Here is an 18,239-nt window from a genome sequence, read left to right as displayed (position 1 = left end):
ATCACTATAGTCTTAGTCACTGAATGAGCAGATTCTGTGGCAACTGCAACAAGTATTTATTGAACACCTACTAAGTGCCAGCACTGATCTTGTTGTTGGGGATATTTTGATGAATTAGATAGGCAAGATCCCTGCTCAAAGAATTTACATTCTGGAGGGTCAGAAGCAATAAGAAATTGTAAGAAATAAGAAAAATCTCAGATATTGAAGCATATACGGTTTTATGTTTTCATGATAAAAATTGAAACCGACATTTTGGTCTTGAATTCGACAGATTGAGTCAAATTATATATTATAATTATATTTTCAGGTTTGAAGACAGTGAAAAACAAATAGATTATAAGTCATTTTTCTCTGCCCTGAACTGGAGAAAGAATCCAGTGCCTGAATTGCAACCAGCATCATACCTTAAAGAGGTAAAATGAACACTTATTTTAAAAACCATCTATGGTTACTTCCCTTGCATGTTTAATATCCTTTATCTTTAAATTATTTTTCATCATAAAATATTAACACCAGTGCTTTTGGAAAGAGTGCTTATGTGTTTCTGGGTATTTGTGTTAAAGGCTAATTTACTTTCCATGCTGAGCAAACATCTGCTCTGTAAAAGCATGACTTTTCTTATGCAGCTGAATTTTTTTTTAACCTCGGTCGCATCCAATTATATGGAAAATAGGAGAATAGGTTACAGTTATAAATAGATATAAACACTGTTATCAAGGGATTCTGGTAACATCATCATAAGCCACAAGAGCAAATTTCAAATGGTGCCTATGGCAAGAATCCCTAGGGTATCCGTGACTGTGCACCCAGGTTTGCCATGGGTGAAACAATAGAATATGGGGATGCACATTTCACGGTGGAGCCAAATTTAAAATCAAAATTCCATAGAAAAATGCTTGGTTAGGGAAAACAAAGTTCACGTGATCAGATGGTGCTCTCAACATTGTGGAATTGTCTGAATTCTCTAAGATCTCTTTAGACCAATTGTCTTTAAGAAGTGGGTGGGTGGGTGGTGGTTTGTTTGTATTTTAACATGCTCCAGAAATTGATTTTCTTGGGAAAGTCCCTTGATAAAGCAAATGTCATGTGGTTGATACTCCCAGAAAGGAGGCATTTATTTCTCCCGGTCTCTGCTGACCAGCTCATTCTGGCTGGAGCTGGTCTAGTGCCCCTGGGAATTCCCTCAGGCATGCAGCTACTCCAAGGGCAGCCATAGAACTTCCAGATGGTTGGGGGAAAGTAGTAGCCTTTGGAGTCAGACAGAGCTGGGTTTGAATTTTGGCCCTGCCACCTACTTAGCTGAATGACTTTGGGTCAGTTAAGTTACTTATCTTGTTCATTTATGAATGTAATCCCCAGACAAATCAGGATTAAGTATCGACTCTCATCAGGTTCTCTGCTCTAGGCTAGGGTCCAGAGACAAAAATTGTCATTGCTACCTTTGAGGGGCCCACTACTGATGCGGGAATTGGTACCCTCATGATTTGGAGTGCAGCGTGATACAGCCTGCATGGGATTCTATGGGATGAGGAGGTAGCTGCTTCTAAACAGACTGGGGGGAACAGGAAGTATTTTCAGGGGAGGTGACATTTGAAATTTCAATGATGAGTAGTAAGAGTTAGCAAGGTAGGAAAGTGACATGGTCTGGAAAAAGCATTTCCAACAGAATTCTCTGGACATGGGACAGCATGGTACTTGTACAGAACCAGGAGGAACTGGTGTGGCCAGAGCAAAGGCACATGGGGAAGAGGTGAAAAGGATGAAGCTGAGATACCTGCACGGGTAACATTTGAATATTGTCCTGTGAGGTCTGGAGACCACTGACTAACTTCAAGGAAGACAGCAACATGATCAAGAGTGCCCTTTACACAGAACTTGCTTTGGCTGGATGGTGGGTGGACTGGAGATGGAGTCTCACTCTGTCACCCAGGCTGGAGTGCAGTGGTGCGATCTCAGGTCACCACAATCTTCACCTCCCGGGTTCAAACGATTCTCCTGCCTCAGCCTCCCGAACAGCTGGGATTACAGGCATGTGCCACCACACCCAGCTAATTTTTGTATTTTTGGTAGAGACAGGGTTTCACCATGTTGGCCAGGCTGGTCTCGAACTCCCGACCTCAAGTGGTCCACCCGCCTTGGCCTCCCAAAGTGCTGGGATTACAGATGTGAGCCACTACGCCTGGCCATGGAGGCTCTTGTCCTGTTGTCCCCATAAATAACGGCAAACACTTAAAGCATTTACTGTGTGCCAACTACTGTTCTAAGATCTCAAAATCACTTAGCTTATTTAATCCTCTTAGCAATCTTAGGTACTTTTATTATTCCCAGTTTAGAGATGAGGAAGTTAGATAAACAGCAATGTAAGGCAGAGTCAGAATTTTAACTCAGGTCTCTTGCTGCAAAGAATAAAAAAGAAAACTGTCCTTCAAATATAATTATTTTTGAAGATACTGGATTGGATTAACCCAAATCTGAAATACTATCACAAAAACAAATCAGTACTGTCATTTGCCCTGATAACCCTTTCATTCTTATCCATGTGAATATTTAATTTTTACATACAAATAGAAACATGGTAGATGGGATTTATATTCTTCTACCTTTTCATTGAATGTTCTAGTAGTCTGTATTGACTGCATCCCTATGTCCCTTTAGGACTGCTCTCCAGAGCCCTTTACCGTGCTCTGACCCTGCCCAGGCCAGTCCTTGGCAGCTGACCTTTGTACGCCACATGAGTGGGTCCCCTAGCCCTCTGGCCTCCAGTTGGGTTGACCAGTGGGATGCACCAGCAGGAGAGTAGAGGGTGAAAGGAGAGAGCAATCTTCTTCCTCCCTGCCAGTCACACCAGATTGACGGCCTCCTCCTTCAAAGTCCACAGCACTTGTCTAGAGGCTCTTTGCATATGGCTGGCCACTCTAGGCTCTGGTGACCACCTTCATGTGCCCCTTCAGCCTCAGGCGGTAGTAATGGCTCCCTGCTGTTATAAACCCAGGGGATTATCCCCTGTTGGTTTTCCTAAACACTTCCCACAACTTTGTAACTGGTCACTTTATTAAACTCTTCTCAATTTCCACAGTTTGCATATGTCCTCCATTTCCCATGAGACCCTGAATAATATATAGGACATACCTATTTTTGCTATAATCCTTTGTCATTCTTTTCCTTACTTTCTACTTCTCTCTTTCCTCTTCCATTCCATTCAGTCCACCACCCAAATGTTTACCTCTGTGTTGGGGGTTTTATTTCATCATGTATTGTGTGAAAATATGTTTATACCACATGCATTTATCTGGAGTATGCTTTTCTTTCTTAATCATGGAAAATTTCCCTAGTTTAATATGTATAGGCCTAAACCATTCTTAATAGCTGTAGTGTGAATATATAATAATTTATTAATCTCTTTTTTTTTTCTTTTTTTTTTTTTGAGACGAAGTCTCACTCCCAAGCTGGCGTGATCTTGGCTCGCTGCAACCTCCACCTCCCAGGTTCAAGCGATTCTCCTGCCTCAGCTTCCTGAGTTGCTGGGACTGTAAGCATACGCCACCATGCCTGGCTAATTTTTTTGTATTTTTAGTAGAGACAGGTTTTTACCATGTTGGCCAGGCTGGTCTTGAACTCCTGACCTTGTGATTCGCCCGCCTCGGCCTCCCAAAGTGCTGGGATTACAGGCATGAGCCACCGCGCCTGGCTCTATTAATCTGCTCTTTATTGACAGGCATCCAGGTTGTTTTTTATTTTGCCTCTGAAAACATACCTTACTACTTACTACTTTAAATTTTATTTTCCTGATGACTATTGAGTTTGAATGAGATCCAATCATCTTTTTGTACTACAACCTACAGTAAGAAAGATACTTTTTTCATAACAACACAGCATGCACATATATAACGGAATCTAAGATTTCATGGATTAATACTGTTCTGACTACATGTGGTGTAGTATGATACAGTCTTTTCTTTTTCCATTTCTCTCTTCCTTTCTTTTCTTTTCCTTTTTGTCATTACCCACTACCTCTTTTTCTCCTCTCTTTTGAATGTTGTTCATGACCCATTAAATTGATTTCATGACCCACAAAAAGATCACCATACACACTAGAAGAGAAGTCACCGCATGGGATGGCCAAAGATCCACTCTGCCTTTAATCACCTCTCCCCAGTTTCATCACTTTTCAACTCTGTCAACCGGGATAGGTATCGAGCCCTGGACCTCAGATGCTTTTGAGAGGCAATGTAGAACAGAAGGTCTCCAATCACAGGGACCCTGGTTCAAATCCTTAGCTCTATGATCAACTAACTGGGTGACTTTTTACAAATTACTCAACCTTTCAGGTTTTCCCATCTCAAAAATGGTGATAAGAATAGTACTTCCATTAGGGTTGTGAGGATTAAGGAAGTCAATATACACAAGTCACTTATCACAATACCTCTGCCATAGTAAGGGCTTAAGTGTTGGATGCTATTATTTTTTGTAAAATGGAGATGTCTTACTTTCCTCAAGTCAGGGGGCTGGGCAGTCCCTGCCAAGGTTAAGATGGGAGATTCTATTCTTAATGGCAAGAGAATGGTTCTAGGCCAGGAATGTCACATCAGAAACAGCTTGGGCTTCAGCACTAGGTTCTTCTAATTGCAATTCATTTATGGTGAGAACTTTACTCATAGGGCCTCATCAATTCTGCTGATAAAGCCTAGAAGTATTTCAGTCTGCAGGAGGCATTCGGAAAGGACTATTCTTTTTCAGCCACTTAAAAAAAGAAAAGAAAATAAATATAAAATGGTACCTGATCAATTTCACCAACAATGAGAACTTAACTAGATTCCAAAGAGTTTGAAGCACTCTGGTACTGATAAGCTTGTTATTATTTCATAAAGACATAAAATAGCTTGGGAATATTACCAGTGAGTCTATAATCTCATGTGAAAATATTTAGCATGAAGGGCTTGAGCACAATGTTGAATAGTTTATTCGGTAGAATACAGGAGCAAAAAGTATAATATCTACTGACCCATGTAAGTGTGCTCACATGTTATTAATAATGTTGAATAACTGCTGGGTCAGAGTTTGTCACAGGTGGGGTTCTCCAGGAAGCAGATGGAGTCTAATGTGTAGGATATTTATTTGAGAGTGTCCTTGGGATCATCTCCCATGAAAGGTGGGGGAAAAGAAGAAGAGTGGGCAGAGGGAGAAGTTGAACTGTGATACAAGCCCAAAGATAGCCTTGGCCAACCCATAGGGAGCTCTGGAGTTAGCATGTCTTTTCAGCGTTGTCCTGAGTTGGGCCAGAATGGCCTGGCCTTTGTCCCGGTGGGTTGGTTCAAGAAGAGATATGACTTTGTGCAGCGTGGCTCTTTGCAGCCAAGACATGTTTGTAGCTCAGGAAATCCATGAAGGGGACTCCCAGCAGCTGGGCCACCAAATCCCTCCTCAAGGGGATTCTGGATAGTATATCACAGCTTGGCAACCAACTACTCTTGAAGCCCCTGTTGACTTTACTTGGTATCAACTGAGAGCCTGGCAGTGTGACAGCCTCCTCCCCAGCTGGTTCCCTGGTTATTTCCTAATCTTCTATTCATAGTAGGGAACTGAGAGGAGAGTGGTTATGCTATAAGAGACCGTGGTGGAGTCAGACCAGATGTGTAGGTCCTGGGGGCGCAACTGGGCAGAGAAAACCTCCCAGTTATGACTTTGGGGATTGCCAACATTTGAGGAGTCTTCCATAGCCAGTCACATGTAGGGCTTCAGGGTAAGATCCATCAGGTTGTGAAGGCACCCCAGCCCTGAGTGTGAAGTGATGAGACCAAAGGTCTTTTGAGAACAAGGAATGGCAGGCTGAGCTCCTATGTGGAAGCAAGGCTTAAATGGAGGCCCCAGAGTTGGGAAGCTGCACCCTTCCTCCAGTATATGAGCCCGACAGGCTGGCTCAGGTTAAAGTTTCAGAGGTGTTATAGAGAGCTCTGTAGAAGTTACCAGTATAGCCACCACCTGGAACCTGGATATTTTTACTCCTGGGCTGAATATTGTCATCAGCAGGATCTCATTTCTGGACTGGGAATCTTACTGAGAAATGAAAAGAAACTTATTGGCTGATGAAAGCTGAGTAGGCCTCAGTACTAGATTCAACTCTAATTCTGTCTGCATCAGCATGAATGGATAGGATGGATGTTATGGGTGGAAATTTGGGACACCTTCCCAGTCTAGTGTGACTAACCATCATGGGGTGAGAAGGGAGAGGCCAGAAACCAGGAACAAGACCACAGGATTCAGCCAACCACAGGCTGAGTAGGGGTGTGGTCTGGTCCACAAGACTTGAGATTGGAAGGGAGTTCTAGCAGGGCATCCCTCCAAAACAGTGAGCATAGTGATGGGGAATCTTGAAGTTAGCACCATTCGGCAATCAGAGGAAGCCACTCAGCAGGCTCAGACCAAGCTTTACTCTGCCAAGGGGACAGAGCTGGCTAAGTCCCTAAACCCGTGAGGTTACAGCAGGAAAGACGCAGCATACTCAAAGGGATCCTGGAGATGGATTTGATAAAGGGACTGTTGATGGGGTGGGTAGGGTTAAGGGAACCAAGCGGGCGGGGACGCGGGGGAGGGTGGAGCACTCAGGGACTGGCAAGAACGGGAGAAGCAGGGAGGGACTGGGGGACTGGTGTTATTGGAGCCCAGCAGAGGAGCTGGACGATAGCAGCAGGTAGAGTAGTGTAGCCACTATAGCCACTCCCAAACCATGGCCTGGCATGGAGGGAACAGGGTGAAGGGAAGTAAAATCCATACTCTGACCTCTTGCTTATCCTGTTTTCTGATCTCCTGATGCTGCTTCACATTGGCTGAACCCACCCAGAAGCCAGAGAGCAAGGAAGCTTGAGGAGTGATGCAATCCACAGAGTCGGTCTCCCAGGGCAGAAAGCAGAGTGAAAAGGGCAAAGAATGGATCTTGAGGGGCAAATGGAGACTGACCCAGCACAATCTGTTTGTTATCAGAATAAAGCCTTGAGCTCAGAACAAGCCCCACAGCCAGGATAAAAGCTAGGTCTACACTAACTACTTCTGGGGCTTGGTCTGCTGGATTTGAGGACCAGTTTCCTGGACTCAGAGGTGGCTCCCCTACATGTGCTTGTCAGGTGGCCTCAGCTAGTAAGAATTGGGGTCAACCACAAACAAGGAGAATTTAAAGAGTACTATAGTATAGCTAGTCTAGCTTTGATTAGTCCTACTGCCCTTTGGTGACAGGTTTTTCCTACATGGTTGGATGTAAGCTGTCATCCATCATGACTGTTGGCTATGGCCTGTAGCCAATGGCTTGTAGCCTGGATTCTCATTGGACTCCCTTGCTTATCCCTCTGCCTGGCCCCTCAGCAGCCCATGGTGAGCCATGGGGCTGTAATTTAACTCTCACTCCATTATGTGACTATCTATGGTCTCAGCATGTTGCCCTGGCGCTGTCATGGCCTGGAGACCCCATTTCCATTCTATTGTGTTTGCTCACAGATGGTAGCTGTAAAACTGGCAGAATAGGTCCCACTGTTTAGAGCCTGTCTGGTTAATCTCAGAAGTCACGTTTTAAAAAATAACACTAAATCGGTTCTCATATAAACTTTATAACTTACACTGTGTGACTGGCGTCTTATCTTTTGACATTTCTGAGAAAAATTGGATATGGCTTCATTTTATGAACATCGTCACTGTGAAAAAAAACATTAGCAGTCAGCTCGAAAGTGCTCTCTTTCACAATAGGATGATATAGGGCCTTGGCATCAGGAAGTAGGGGGCAGTTGGGTACACCTTGGGAAACGTCTTTGGACACCCACCTTGTTGAGATTCTCCTTTTGGTATTTAGAGCATGGAATAACCTGTGACATTTTGTTGTCCCAACAATCTTGCAAGAATAAGTATTATCCCCAATTTCTAGATAGGAAGCTGAGGTTCAGAGATATCCCTAAAGGTGAGGATTATATAGTCAGGGACTGGTGCCAAATTTTTAAATAAGTAAAGTTATTTCTAATATTTGTGGTTGAATATAACAGTCAAAATAAAAGGTTGTTAACCATTCCTCTTAGACTTAAAAAATAACTGGCAAACACATACTGTTGACCTAACACAGAGCAATAACCTAGTAGGAAAGGATACTCCTGAAATCTACTTTCATCTACAGCATCAGGTGATGTCCACTTGAATTGTACACATAAGCCTGTCATTGAAGCTCAAAAATCCACATCTCCCTGAAAACTTTACTTGCCCTGCATTGCACTTCCAAGGAGAGGTTTTCTGTTTAGAAACTACACCTGTCTTTTAGCTACAACTCACATACAGATGACAACTCTGTTGAAGCTTTGTCTAGAGAAAGGGGAAACAATCATGAAATATTGGCATTGCTGTAAAGACAGAAATGTATAGAAATATAAGCTAATCTTCTGGCTTTATATATGAGCTTTTCCTTATGTTATCAGAATGCTCTTGATTATCTCAAGAAATATTCACAAAATCCTTTCCCCAAATTTATTTCAATTTGATTTGCTTAAAATTTAATTGCTTTTATGATTTTGTCAAACTAATTAGATTATTTCTAAAGCCATGTTAACTTTATTTGAAGGGAGAAAATCTAAGAAAATCACAATTTTAATACTGTATACACCACTGGCCTTTTCCATACATTTATAGATCTTTCTCATAGAAACATCCTTTTCCTAGTGAGTAGAGGGGAGTAACATGGTGAAATCACTAACATGACTCTATCTGCCTTGCATTTGGGAGGAATAAAAATAACCTTGTTTCAGTGAAGCATGGAATTTAATTGGCTCCCGATCTTTCCCCTCATGCATCTGGTGGCCAGTATTACAGTAGAAAATTTTAAACAAGAAGGAGACATAATCCAATTAAATTTCCTTTTAAAAATGTCAAAGCAAATAAATCTAGGGCCCATTAGCTCACACACAGCTTTGCTATTCTCACTGGGCAGCTGCTGTTTACTGGGTTTTCATCCAGTGCCATCTTTGCTTCCCATTTCAAGGGTGTGCGATTTTACAGATCGGCAGCTACATTTTTTCACCACTGATGAACGAGTAATTTATTGCCAACTGGTTTGACATCTTAAGTGCCTCGAGTGACAGCCAGCTTGGAAGATGTCATAGGGCCTTCTTGGAGACAATGATTCCCAGACATTTTAGAATCCTGATTTTTGTATCATTGAATTTCACTCTGCATTTCATAGTTCTTCCTTCTTCCAGAAAACACTACGTGGCATGTATTGTTTATGCTCCAGATTACATCAGATTTTGTTCTGAGATTTGAGTGCTGTCTTTTGAGTTATCTGGAAGTCACTTGGAGACTCTGGATTCATCCAGTTTGCCAGGAAGTTGCTTTGTTTCAAGCTGTGCTGTGGCTTTCTTAGACATATTCTTAATTTTGATAAATGCAAAATTGCATAGAATCTACATCTGACTTCCTCTAGAAGCAGACTTGGAGACAAAGATTTAAGTGTAAATCATTTTGGGGGGAGAAGTGAAAACACTAGTAAGGGAGTGGGAGAGTGAGAAAGGGAAGGGAAGGAGCTACTAAAGGCATATTAACAAACCAGTTACAAATGTAGATGATGTAGACGATTGAAGGTTTTGTTTTGTTTTGGGACAGGGTCTCACTCTGTCACCCAGGGTGGAGTGTAGTGGCGCGATCATGGCTCACTGCAGCCTTAAACTCCTGGGCTCAAGCAGTCCTTCTACCTCAGCCTCCCAAGCAGCTGGGACTACAGGCCCACACCACCACACCCTGCTTTTTTTTTTTTTTTTTCTTTTGTAGAGACAGGGTCTCACTGTGTTGAACAGGCTTGTTCAGAAGTCCTGGCTTTAAGTGATCTCCCACCTCAGCCACCCAAATGGTGGAGTTGCAGGTGTGAGCCCCCACACCTGACCTAATGATTAGAGCTTAATGCAACTGGGAAACATTGATACTTCAGAGTCATCTCACCCAAAGTACAAGGGAGCCGCGGTATTCATCCATCAACTCCCATCAGTCATTGTTTGAGGGCTGCTCTTGAAGTGGAGCAAAGGAAATAATTCCCTGGCACTTGTGGCTTGCCACAGGGGCAGCCAAAGCAAGCCTCAGAGGCCAAAGAGAAGCCCTAGGGCAAAGGAACGCAGGTGCTGGCCGTTGGAAGTCAGGTTGATGTGCTCCAGAGTGGAAAGGATGAGGAGATAGGAAGGGGTGCTGGCAGAGCCTGCTACACGTAGACAGTTAAAATCCCAAATTCCAAACCTGCACTGCCAGGGGAATCTGCTTTACAGAGATGCAAGTAAGCTTGTTCTCACTCAGAATGGGCAGGATCAACTTCTGTGGATGACTCCTCCTGTTGTAAAAGTACCACACAGTTATTCCCACTTAAAACTGATATGCACTGCTGGGAAAGCCATATGTATGAGTTTTCTTTGCATTGCATAGTGTAGGGTTAATAAAAAGTCAATGAAGACAGTATTTTAACTCACTGCCCAGATTTTCATAAAGATTCTACAATATTTGGAACATTTGCAGATTTATTAGAAAGTACAATTAGGCAGTGGTAGTATGTGGATTTCTTATGTTGCCAAAAATGTCTTCATTTTACCAAGGGGCTAGCCATGAGATTCCTTAAGTAGATCCAATTATAGACAAAATTATGAAGAAAGTGCCTTTCCCTCTACTTTATTGATGCCCCTCACCCCATCCCCTGAGCCTTGGAAACCTCTCCTGTTTCCTAACCTTCCTTTGGTCCCAAATTTGATTCCATTAGTCCATTTTAAGCCAATAGGTGTGAAAATCTCCCTGAAATGGGAGTTGGCAATAGATGGACCCACAGCACTGCTAATGTGCTTGTGGCATTTATGAAGTATTTGGACAGAAAGTCACTCCCACCTGGAACCTAAGGAAGAGTGACAAAAGGAAAAATAATCAAGGGAAGTGGCATTGATTCGAAAGAAAGAGCACAATGGGGCCGGAGTAGTCAGGAGAGCTTTGTGCGAGTCATGGGGTTTAAAGTGGTCAGGATTTAAAGAAATGGACTACTGTTATCTTTTCATCTTAAATTATCCTTAATACCAAATCTCATGGATATTTACTTGAGTTTCATTGTGCCCAAGTTGCTAACAAATTTGATCTCATCTCCAAATTCTTGAGTTCTCATGATTGCATTGTGAGTTCTATTATTTTCTCTTTATTGTCAGCATTGAAATCACAATTCCTTGCTCCAAAAATACAAAAACAAAACCACTTTTGCTAACTCATAAGCTATGAGGCAGAATCTTCTAGTCCTGACCTGTTTCATAAGAGGATCCAGTCCCTGAATAATTTCATCATATTTATATGAGTTACATAATGCATTATTTCTGTGTTGAAAACTTTTATTTAAAAGACCTATTAGAGGATGGTGATTTCTGAAGGCATATATTTGTACTATTTCTCTATACTGAGATAAAATTTACAAACATCACTTAAGAGCAAATATTGCTATAAGTTTTGTAATGAAATTTTTGAGGGCATGTTAAATACTGGAGTTGAATGACTATTGATCTTAGCCTTCATTGATTAAAATATATTGTTTAGTGTGTGTGTGTGTGTAATGGTTTACTACTTTTTGGTGTAAGGAAGGACGTTTTACCAAGTTCTATGTGGTATGAGTTGCACAAAACACCCCTTAGGAGTGGGTTTAGCCATCAACCATCTGAATGGTCATTTCACTCTTCATACTGCCAGTTGGTGGTTTGGGCTCAACTTCTGAGAGGCAGCATCCTTGAGAGAGAAGAGTAGTGTCACTTCAAGAACTGCCTTGTTTTGTACTTAACTTTTCTTGTTGGAAGTGTGAGGACCAAATGTAGCTGTGTAGGATGAAAGCCAGCTGCTTCTGAATAGATCCTTCTCAGCTCTGGAGGGTTGCCCCGCAGATGAGCATAGTTCTGTAGCTCCACTGCCCAGGTTATTATAATCCAGGCTTCTCCACTGACTGGAGGTTTGACTTGAGACAATCTATTTAATCCTTCTGTGTCTCAGTTTCTTTTCCTGTAAATAGATTATCCTCATAATACTTATCTCTTAAGGGGTTTCTGTGATGATTAAATAACTTAATACATGTAAAACACTTAAAAGAGTATCAGCCATGTAGTAAATATCCAATAAATGTATTGTTATTCCTATTACTACTAGGTAATTACAAGATTCCTATCTATAACCCTGCACAAATCTGCAACTAGTTTATCATCATCATAAATCATCTCTTAAATTAAGGTTTTACACCTGAATCAGAAATGCTGGTACTTAGTTATTGTCTGATTCTATGACAGGGTTGTCAATTGTCATAGTTTTACATGTCACTCATATTCCAGTGACTTCTATATCTTTGCACAGTTCTGGATTCTAGCTCTGTGCTATATATAACCATATTTACAGATGTTTACCAGAATCTTCACCTTGATGTCCCATGGACACCTGAAAGAAAAAGTACCCACATTCTTAGCAAACTATCACAAGAACAGAAAACCAAACACCGCATGTTCTCACTCATAGGTGGGAACTGAACAATGAGATCACTTGGACTCGGGAAGGGGAACATCACACACCGGGGCCTATCATGGGGAGGGGGGAGGGGGGAGGGATTGCATTGGGAGTTATACCTGATGTAAATGACGAGTTGATGGGTGCTGACGAGTTGATGGGTGCAGCACAGCAACATGACACAAGTATACATATGTAACAAACCTGCACGTTATGCACATGTACCCTAGAACTTAAAATATAATAATAATAATAAATAAATAAATAAATAAATAAATAAATAAGAAAGAAAGAAAAAGTGCCCACAACTGAACTTAGAATTTCCCTCTGAGCCTTGTTTTCCTACTAAAAAATGTTTTAAAACTCTTCCTGCTTTCCTTATGATATTACACTGGGTTGAATATTGTCCCCTCCAAAAGTCATGTCTACCCCAAGCCTCAGAATGTGACCTTATTTGGATATAGTCTTTGCAGATAAAATTAATTAAAATGAAGTTATGCTGGATTAGAGTGGACCCTAAATGCAGTGACTGGTGACTTGATAAGAAAGCCGCATGAAGACATATTGGTATACACAGAGAACACCATGTGAAGTTGGAGGCAGACGCTGGAGTGATATGCCTACAAGCCAAGGCATGACTGCCAGCCACCACCAGAAGCCAGGAGGGAGGCATGGAATAAATTCTCCCTGAAAGCCTCCAGAAAGATCCAATGCTGCCAACACCTTGGTTTTGGACTTCTGGCCTTCTGAACTGTGAAAGAATAAGTTTCTGTTGCTTTAAGCCACTTCCTTTGTGGTACTTTGTAATGACAGCCCCAGGAAACTAATAACAGATACTGTCAACTATTATTAAATTTAGAGTTCTTAGAACTATCCTTACCTGTATTAGTTTCCTAGTGATGCCCTCACGAAGTACCACAGACTGAGTTGCTTAAAACAATAGAAATTTATTCTTCCACAGTTCTGGAGGCTAGCAGTCCAAAATCTAGGTGTCAGCAGGGCCACACTTTCTCTGAAACCTGTGTGGGAATCCTTCCCTGCCTCTTCCTAGACTCTGATGGTTTGCTGGCAGTCTTTGGTGTTCCTTGGTTTGCAGCTGCAAAACTCTAATCTCTGCCTCTGTGGTCACCTGGTGTTCCCCCTGTGTGTCTCTGTCTTTACCTGGCTGTCTTCTTATAGGGAGGCCAGTCATGTTGAATTAGGGGCCCACCCTACTCCAGTATGATCTCATTTTCCTCATCTTAATTTACCTAATCACATCCACAAAAACCCTATTTCCAAACAAGGTCACATTCTGAGGTACTAGGGATTAGGACTTCACATACCTCTTTTGCGGGGGGGCGGGGACACAACTCAACCCATAGCACTACACCTTTCTTTTTTCACCATTTCAATTGATCCCCTTCTAGCTATTTTATGTTCTCCTGCAGCAGCATCTCTCAGAGGTAGCTCCTGTCCTCCATGCCCACTTCAGCTGCCCTGGTTATGGCACAGTCATCTTTCAGCGGTATTATTGCAGTCACCTCCAGATTGCTTTTCTTACTTCATTTCATTCTCTGTACATCCAGCAAGTTAGCTAATCAGTTTCTAATCAGATTTCTGTCATTTCACTGGCCAAGACCTACAGTGACTTCCCGTAACCACAGCCTCAAGTAGAAACTAGCACAGAAGGCCAGAAGTTTGGCCCCAGCTTCTCCTTCTAACCATCTCTCTTGCCACTTTGCACCATGTGCCGCATACCACACTGGGCTACTCACCCTTTCTTGAAAATAGATTTTAGGTCTCCAGGCCTTTGCTTACACTGGTCCCTATGCCTGGAACACCCTTCACTACCCTAAACCCTCTGCTGAACTGTTTTTCATCCCATAAGGTGCAACTGAAACACCACTTACTCAGCTTGCTTCCAAAATTCCATTACATCAAATTATTGAGCCTTTACCTATGTTTCTGTGACACCTTGCGATTCTCGATACTAATGTAACACTAGTAAAGATATAGAACCTCTTATATACAACAATTAACCTTGACAGTCATATTTTAACCTTGACAGTAGAAATATAAGCAGGCATATATATGGACTTTGCCTCCTGTTGATATTAATTAACCATTGCAGCATATTCAAAAAGTTTGTGTGTGTGTGTGTATATACACATATATTTACATATTATATACAATGTGCATCTGTGTGTGTATATGTATACACACACACACACACACACAAAGTGGCTTATCTGCAAGATCACACTGTGAGTGATCCAGTGTTCTTTTCATTGTTTACGGAAGAAACAGTAACCAAGCAGCCAGTATAGCTACCAGTTTGTATTTTAAAAATTGGGTTCTTTAGGCGGCAGTTCACGCCTGTAATTCCAGCACTTTGGGAGGCTGAGGTGGATGGATAACTTGAAGCCAGGAGTTTGAGACCAGACCAGTCCGGCCTATATGGCGAAACCCGTCTCTCCTAAAAATACAAAAATTAGCTGGGCGTGGTGGCATGTGCCTGTAATCCCAGCTACTCGGGAGGCTGAGGCATGAGAATCACTCGAACCTGGGAGTCAGAGGTTGCAGTGAGCAGAGATTGCGCCACTGTACTCCAGCCTGGGCAACAAAGTGAGACCCTGCCTTAAAACAAATAAAATAAAAATAAAAATTGGGTTCTTAAGAAAGTATAGGAGGATCTATCACTGTATTAATGCTGCATGACAACTCCTGAAATTTCAGTGGTTCACAAGAAGGCACATTTCTTTTTCTTTTCTATGGGCATGTAGGTCAGTGAAGCATGGCTGGATTCAGCTAAGCTTGGCTCTTAGTCTGCAAGTCCAGCCTGGTCTGATCCCCCTTGGTCATTCTAAAAACAACGGCATCCTGGGCCATGTTCTTTTCATGGTGATGGCAGAGGCACAGAAGGCCAAGCCAAATGATGCCAGCACACTAGAGCCTCTGTTCATGATATGTCTGCTAACAGTACATAGGTCAAAGCCAGTCATGTGGCCAACCACATATCAAAGGAACAGGAAAATATACTCTTCTTACTCCACGGGAGGTTCTGCAGAGTCATATGACAAAGAGTGTGGGCACGTAATTCTTATACAGGGAGGGAATGAAGAATCAAGAACAAGTATCCAGTCTACCACAAAGTCTTTATGAACCTGAAGTAGATGGTAGAAATTTTCCCTTTGAAAATAAACTTCGGTGTTGAATTTTCAAAACTGTACTTTGAAATGTGGTTCTAATCATATCCATTTTTGTTTTTTTTTTTCTAGAGATGTGAAGATATCTGGCTTGGCATGCCATCACCTATTCCTGCGAAATACATTGACTACTTGACCCTTTTGAAGGATGTGTTTGGCTTAGAGGAGGAATAACCATGCCAGTTTTGGTCAATTCTCTTTGATTTACTTCTCTCATTTTGCCACATTTACTTTAGTAGATATAATTTCATTAAAAACAAAAAAGAAACAAGGTTTATATTAAATGGAAATCCACAAATCACAATTAATCCTATTTTGTCATGTTAGTTTTTCAGAACATCATGTTATATTTCTGCCGTACTGTTACTATTTAAAATGCCATCTTAAAACATGTTGAATATTTTTATTATATGTATATTTTATTAATACCAAAAAATCTTCTGATAATTTTTCATCCAACGTAATTTGATTCATTAGTATATGAACAGAAAATAACTTCTGAAAGTTATACATGACAATACAAAATCAAATTATATCACAGCAATAAGTTGTGATTCTATTAAATATTTTTGAAACCTTTTTGACACATTTATTACTTATATAGTTAAGTTTTGTAGCAACCCACCTCATCAAAATAATTCTTAAACCTCTCTAGAGTAAATATGTTTATTTTTTAAACTTAGTAAAGCTATGGGAAGAAAAAGAACCTCCCCAAAACATACACACACACACACACACACACACACACAGGAAACATATGCAGTATTTATATTTGTAATGCCCTTTTTTCTATCTAAAGTCAGCTTGTTAGCTTAGGAATATATGCATGTGTATATAATTATAGTTTGACCAAAAATTTATTATGTCTAAAATATTTACAAATGTGAAAGCTGAAGATTTTGAGATTTTTTTTTTTTTGGTTTGTTTTACACACACATCCCACCCGCCCCACCCTAGAGGTTTAAATATTCAGAAACTACAACATTTTTCCCCTGCATTTTTCTAGTTCTATTTTTATTTTTCTTCAGCAGAACTCTTGTCATGTAGTATACATTTGATTAAAACCCATAGCCATGTACCTCTGGGAATTCAGTGTAAGAAGTCTATCCCCGTCTATCCCATTGTTCAATGTGGGGTGCTATGTATCATAAATCCATTTGCCTGGTGTTCTGGGAGACAATGGAGGTCTCTCAAGAAGGAACTGCAGGGACTACTCTGAGAAGAAGAGGAGCTGATGACATCTCAAGGGACCCTTCGGACTCATTATTCTTTCACTCCACATTTGCAGCAGTGTCTTGCTGGCTTCTTGGCACTCAAATGTACCAATTTACTCTTGACAACAATGGCCCTTTCATTTTTAAAAAATTGAAGTTAATCAATAAACGATTTCTATATATAAACCTAGAATAATTCCACACGTGCTATTGTTAGAATAGATGCTCCCCCCCAACCCTTTCAGGACTTAACACTAAACTAGTATACTCAATTTATATACCAAAACTATCTACCATAAATCCTAAATTTGACTACTTGATTTTTGTCCCAGGTTTTTTTTAAGGCAACTGACAGTGCCAAGCCATTTTGTCACTTTAAGATTTTTCATTCCCCAGAGAGCAAGCTTTTAGAAGGATGACACTTTCCTGGAACTTTTCAAGCTGACACATTCGTCACTTACCTATTCAACTCTTCAGTCAGTTGTCTTTCCTTCAAGAGTTTAAATATGTAGATAATTTAGCCCTTGTAAAGGCTTATAATGTAGTTCATTTGAGAAGCTGGGGGAGAAAAAGGAAGCAAACCAATGACAATGCTCCTGAGTTTGTGGGGTGACAACTGCTTATTCTATTGCATAGATGTGTGTTACTGCTCTGGTTGTTTCTGGTTCAAGCCCACAATTAGCAATGAAATGGCCATTATAGGATTCATGCCGATAAACATGATACATTGCAGCCATACAGACATTTTAAATAATTATTCTTTTTATAACTAAGCCATATACTGAACAAGATTTATAATTTAGAGATAATATCCCCATTAGTAAAGTTTATGACCCAATAAACAGCTCCCACTAGTTAATAAATGCCAAAGCCATAAAAACAAAGACTATTAATGTAATAGAATTTCTGTACCTCCCTCTTTTGCTGGTGGTCTCAAGACACTGAAAGGAAATGCTATCTTAGGAAAAACATTTATTCTCGTTATGTAAATATCAGTGAATTGTCTTACAATCCATCTGGAAGTCTCCCAGCCCCCCTTGGTCCCAGGTGGTCCCAAAATGCTGATGCATTCTGCTTAGGTTTCAAGCAGTAGATAACTGTGGTTTTCAGCACCAATAAATCCCGAGACTAAAATTTTGGGGGAAGGAGGGCTGGAATTTCTGCCTCTTCTCTTCCCTCTGCAAAAGAGAAATCCCAACTATTGTCATTGTTCCAGGGTAATAATTTGAAAGAAGTTTCACAACCTTTCCATATACTTATATTTTCAGCTGCTAACATGCTCTCATTTTGAAGAAAAAGCAAGTGCTGCCTTTGGATGTCTGGG

The 18,239-nt window shown here is 41.1% G+C and overlaps 1 protein-coding gene across 1 annotated transcript in view; it reads left to right on the top strand.

Annotated features, from left to right (window-relative positions):
- EFHC2 (EF-hand domain containing 2) overlaps positions 1-17,105 on the top strand; it is a 197,292-nt gene extending 180,187 nt beyond the window's left edge. The window contains exons 14-15 of the mRNA XM_077988768.1: positions 311-416; positions 15,774-17,105. Of these exons, the coding sequence (XP_077844894.1) occupies positions 311-416; positions 15,774-15,875 (208 nt within the window). The 3' untranslated portion in view covers positions 15,876-17,105. The remainder of the gene's footprint in view (positions 1-310; positions 417-15,773) is intronic.
- The last annotated feature ends 1,134 nt before the right edge of the window (positions 17,106-18,239 follow it).

Source organism: Macaca mulatta, chromosome X (assembly GCF_049350105.2).
Source record: "Macaca mulatta isolate MMU2019108-1 chromosome X, T2T-MMU8v2.0, whole genome shotgun sequence".
NCBI lineage: Eukaryota > Metazoa > Chordata > Mammalia > Primates > Cercopithecidae > Macaca > Macaca mulatta.
Note: the sequence above shows the minus strand (reverse complement) of the source record. Positions and strands in the feature narration are given on the sequence as shown.